This window comes from Rhopalosiphum padi, chromosome 3, assembly GCF_020882245.1.
Source record: "Rhopalosiphum padi isolate XX-2018 chromosome 3, ASM2088224v1, whole genome shotgun sequence".
Classification (NCBI taxonomy): Eukaryota; Metazoa; Arthropoda; class Insecta; order Hemiptera; family Aphididae; genus Rhopalosiphum; species Rhopalosiphum padi.
Genome location: NC_083599.1, coordinates 62,537,108 through 62,543,107, shown reverse-complemented (window position 1 = coordinate 62,543,107; position 6,000 = coordinate 62,537,108). Strand labels below are relative to the sequence as shown.

The 6,000-nt window shown below is 33.6% G+C and overlaps 1 protein-coding gene across 1 annotated transcript in view; it reads right to left on the bottom strand.

Annotated features, from left to right (window-relative positions):
* Positions 1-678: 678 nt before the first annotated feature.
* LOC132925320 (junctophilin-1-like) overlaps positions 679-6,000 on the bottom strand; it is a 36,586-nt gene continuing 31,264 nt past the window's right edge. Inside the window, exons 7-8 of the mRNA XM_060989727.1 lie at positions 2,263-2,381; positions 679-1,586 (exon numbers count right to left, since the gene is read on the bottom strand). Coding sequence (XP_060845710.1) covers positions 679-1,586; positions 2,263-2,381 — 1,027 coding nt within the window. The remainder of the gene's footprint in view (positions 1,587-2,262; positions 2,382-6,000) is intronic.

Genomic DNA, 6,000 nt, shown 5'->3' with positions numbered 1-6,000 from the left:
CAATTTATGTTAAATCGGAATAAATATGACAACGTCGACGTACTGGTTATTGATTTATTATATACCTCTAATTCACCCTGAATTAATTAGGACGGATTCGCAGAAGCATTTTACTTAATGAGTAGGTACCGTTACAAAATATCTTATAATCGAAATTCGGTTAGTCGATCGTCTTAAAAACAGTAAGACCGTACTAAGATACAAATTAAAAATTTGGAATGTAGGTATATACGATATAGTGACTGAAAACGCAGCACGTATCTTACACAGGAAATTCACAGTACCGTGCAACACGAATCGTTTTTGAGACGATACAAATCCATTACGTGTCGCCTGTGAATAATTGTATTAAATAGTTTAGGCTAAACAATATGAAACTTACACGCAGTTCCCGTTATATAATATGCCGTTATACTTGTTTACTCGTAACCAGAGAAAAGCCGATGGAGAGCGATTTTCTGTTTAGACGACAACTGGAGGAATTCGGAAAACAACTACGCGATACCGTCATCGGACGTTCGGCGGTGTAGCCGACAGTATCGTTATTATTATGACGGCTATCGAAGGGATATACACGGCAAGACATCATCGCAACACTATTTGGCTGACGTTATAATATACCCTTATGGTGCTCGCATACGCGGGGTTGATGAAGTATTGGGACCCGTGGGGGGAGGACTAACGGCGCTCCGTCTGACAAACGGTACCTTCTCCAGCCTGCTGCTGCGTTACCTGTTGAAATGAGTACAGTGACTCTCTGTTGACGTATTTCGTGTTGCGTCTCAACAGCGAAGGATCGGTATCGTCGTCGACTCCGACCTCGTACTGGTTGTAGCGGCTCGGCCTGCTGGTGCTGTCGTGGCGAGGCGACGCCGCGCCCGCGCCCATTCCATCTTCGTTGGCGCGAGAGTAGGCGGCGTGCGACGACGATGACGACGACATGCGTTGCTGCGAAAACGAAGCTCTGTCCACGACGCTCTGGCGGGCCGTGGGCGGCGCGCCCCCGCCGCCATTTTGGCCGTACGGCCGTCGGATCGACCCGGTACCGTACCCGGCGTTTTGCGCGTTACCGTGGTACTGGTCACCCGCGATACCGTTGCTGTTGTTCGAACGGCTCGGTGGCGGCGGCGGCGGTGGCGTCGCGGCCGAGGACCCGCCACTGTTCTGGATATAACCGTGGTTCTGTTGCGGCCGATGGTTCGGCGACGAGTTCTGTCTCATGTCCGGCGTGAGGCTGTTTCGCGCGAGCGATTGGCCCATGTTGCTGCTCTGTGGCGAGCCAAATCCGCCGGACTGCTGTTGCTGTTGCTGTTGCTGCTGATTGCCGCCAGTAGACTGATAGTACGGCTGCGCGTAGTGTGACCTTGGTCTGAACTGTGGCGTAGTCTCTGCCGCGTCCTGTTGACCGGTGGCTGTGTACAATAGGTTGTTGGTGGACTGCGACAGGGATGCCGCGTCAGCGGCGTCCGGTGACGAAGACGCCGGCCCCACCGGATTTGGCATCGATATCAACGGCTGCAATATCGATTTTTGATCGATCGACATGCGCTGTTTCAAGATCTCCCGCAGTCTGGTCTTCTCCAGTCCTGAAAACGCACATGAGCACGATATTAGTACAATAATTCTAGACAAACTATCGTAATAATATTATGTGTATAACATAAATATATATATTATATAAAATCCATATACCGCGAGTCTCACATTACGCAGACTCCGTGTGCCCACAGTGCACGGTCTATACTTAAAATATCTCTTTTATCTCTCATTTAAATTCTTCTCACACATTATATAGACCGCATTCGCGTAATTACGTGTACGTGCAATCTACAACGTAGTCTATATCATTGTTGTTATTTTGAGTTCGCGCGGTATCTAATATTACGACGCACCGCCGTGCGATCTTAAACTTAAGAACAATAACCGTAATGATATTATTATATATGCATTATACCGTCGTGTCTCTTATAGCTGAACACGAATGTGGTAGAATATTAGCGATTGTTCCGGCTTAAGAGTATCGTTGTACAAAATAATTTATTACATTGAAACTCTGTATCGCCGTGTGTATATAGGTACCTATCGATATTCCGGATTCGCCATCCCGCCTGTATTACGCAAACAATATTATTATATTATACACAACTTGCCCCGATACCGACGTTCGCTGTTAAAAGTTTTGATTAATGTGCGCGTACCACACTTTAATATTTAGTAATAATAGTAATTATAATATAATATACAAAAACGTCTGTAACACACCTGGTTGAATGAAATCTGGTGCAAACTGTTTGGCGGTGAGTTTTGCTATTTCATAATCCTCTCGAGCATGATCCGCTGCGATGTCAGACAGTTCCGCTTTGCCCCTCGCTGTGGCCATACTATAAGAAAAAAACCAATCGTTGTAATTCTGTCGTGTGATACGCTTTTATACGTATAAAGTGCCTATTATTCGTTGTCATACTAACAATAACTATTTTAACACGTAACTGATAGTATTGAGACTGGGATATTTATTCAATTATGCCTCGCGTAGCGTCAGCTTCGTAAGAGGAACATGATATGTTTTAAGTATAATAACCTAATATATAATGATTGTTTTAATGTAATTATAATTTTGCATTCTCCTACATTTGTTTTGACAAATTTAACTTTTCAAGTAATTTTAGACCACTTTTAAATGTTATTATTACAACTTTCAAGTCTTAGAGATTTTTAAAAATATTGGCCAAATAATGAAAAACGTGAATTATATATTAGAAAATAAGGTAATTTTATAGTACAACACTTATTTTATCGAGATAAATTCATACATATACTTTTTTGGGATGTTGAACCAAATCAACAAGAACCTGCCTACCTACCTAATTGAAATATTAATATTTAAAAAGTATTTTTTTTCTTTATTTTTACATCAAAAAGCTTATAATATTTGCATACAAAATAGCCTAACAAATGTATTGCGTCTGAGTGCTACTGCTGGGTAGTTACTCTACTCAAGATTTCAGAGCATGTATATTATTTATTTTTGTTCACACGTATATGCTTATTGTAACTTTTAATTACAGATAGTACCTATGTGTTTCAATTAATTTAAAAAAAAAAATATAAACAACAATTTTTTTTTAATTAAATTTTTAAGGTTGAGAAATACATTTTTGAGATTCTAAGTAATATTTGTCTTTTTTTGTGGCAATTAATCATAAGTCATAACATATAACAACCAACTGGTCATTTTCTGTAACACGCACAAACTTTGAGGCACTAATTACGCGTGATGGGCATAATAATACAACGAGAACATAATATTTTAAAAGTAACACATACAGCAATTTAACATAAAATAATATTATAAATACCTGTATGTAATATGTTATTTAGATACATTTATTTTATTTTATTTTATATATGTGGATATTGCTCTTACTTTGTTATTATTTGATATTATAATTTTCTGACACTTTTGATACTGATGATATTTCAAAACAATCGATTTACAGCTTTATTGAAATTATTAAGTCAAACGCATTTTTAAAAAATATAAACAACTAATGGATATTATGCGTTCACGCGTTATAAACGCCACTACGCCAGAACAAATATTTATTATCATTAATTAAAAAAACTCGATTTATATACCAATATTACATGCATAATATGTTGAACAGCCAGTTTCAAACTTTGGTACTTATATTTACACCCAACGAACAATAATTCTAATTAAAAAGCTACAAGCCTACAATATATAATATTGAAAGTGATAAATATTTTAAAGTTTTGTCTTTTATATAAATTATTAGCTACTTTGTACGGCAGTAATCAAACTATATAGCGTTTGTTTTAAAAAATATTAAGTAAGTGAATTATCCTTGCAAGTTTATGAAAGGATTATCAAAATCAAAGTCATTGAAGTGTAGTACCTACAGGCTACCTATCTACGTTATATTATAATAATTAATTACTATAAAATATAGTACCTAACCTGTATGTATAGTATACATATAGTAACAGACATTAAATTTTAACTGAAAAGTTACATCATGTCTAAAACAATAAACTTATTAAATTAATTAACATAAACTTTTTGCATAGTATTAAAAATTTAATAATAATTATAATAATTGATAACCGTTAAAAGTGAAAACTTTTTTGAAAAGGTGTACACCTTGCTTTGAAAAATTATTTAACTATAGTTATTATTTCTATATACTATAGGTGTAATACACATTATAAAGTACCTATACCTAATTTTAATATTTTCTCAGTAATTAATAAACTTTTAACAAGTAATAGATGCCCACAAGAAAATTATCAGCAGCAAAATCTTTGAATTTTAAAATTATATTTTTGCTTTATCTCGTCACATTTTTAATTAATAATATTACAAACAATATTACTTTTTACGCACTTTTCGATTTTAATAATACTATTGCTATAGGTATTAACATGTAAAACATTTTCTATAACACCAATAGTTTATAACAAATTGTAATTAATATTAAAATTATTTATATTGATTTTTGAAATATCAATATTAATGATATTTAAATGAGTTTCGGAGACCATTATTGCAACGGTATGGATATTAATATATTATCGTAGATGAAGTGTTTTACAAATTAACTTAAAAGTGAATTTTATAAAATCATAATTTAAACTCTTGTTATCATCAACGAGATTAGCGTATTCTCCTGTTGAAAATTGAGCAATTGAAAATTACATTGTCTATTCGTTTTTTTTTTTTTTTATTAAATTACATTTATAGGTAAGTAATTACCAATTGATTATTTGTAAGTCTCATAATCTTAAATAAAATATGTAAATAAAAAATAATTTTCATGTTAAATATTTGATATGGCTTTTACTTCACAAATCGTATTTAATAAGCCGACTAATTAATTAACGTATTCATTATTCATGTTAAATATTATATTTATTATGAGAATTTATTTAAATTACATTTATGGTTTTATTCTATTATACTAAATACAAATAAATTATAAAGCAAATAATTATTGAACGTCCTCGTTAAACTTAAAATAGTCGATCGCTAAAAAAAAAATAATAAGGTGGCAAGAAAAGTATATAGTTTAAATGTATTTTTTTTAAATTATTGAGAATACCTACTGCAAGTTGTTCGTATCTCAAATCTAAATAACTGTGAGTGTCGAGTATGGGAATGGACGCAACTGTTTCGTAAATAATAATTCAAAAATGTGTGTTGTACAAATAAGATACACCGACTCCTTGACCAACTTGGTTTGAAATATCGATCGATTTCTTAGGCTATTTTATTTGTTTCCTTTTCCGATTTGTTATAGCGCGATTTTACGGTGGTATAAATTTATTTTTGTTAATATTCTAAATAATTATTTTAGTACGAATGTTATGCCGTCAATAGGAGTGTAAATAAATATAGAAGATATATAACGCGGGATGGTTCCAAAATTGAAACTGAAATCTGGGTCAATTATGAGATGATAATGAAAAATTAGAAGTGCATGCTGTGTGTTGACTCATTCGATTTATTTTTAGAATAGTCACAGATTTGTCTATTACTCATTTAATTCATTAGCCATCATTCATCAATATTTAATATTTATATAATTTTAAAATACAATTGTTTTTTAATCCATGGTAGTATTAATATGTATAACTGTATGCAATTACTAATACGATTGCGTTTTGCGTATGATGACCATTGCATGCGGTACCTTTTACATAACATACCACATACGTATGTTAAATTAATTATATGTTTAAGAGATGTTTGAGATGTTTCCGAATAAAATTGCACACATTTTACAATTGTATACAACGAAAATAAAATTAATTTAGGTATATAGAACAACTAACTTGTTAACAGCGGTTAAATCTGAAACAACGGTCCTAACTAACGGTCCGGAAAGTTTCCACAAAATTTACAACCGTCAATTCGTAGAACTCAACCAACATCAACACGTATAGCAATATATAAATATTCATAGAGATTCCAGTAGA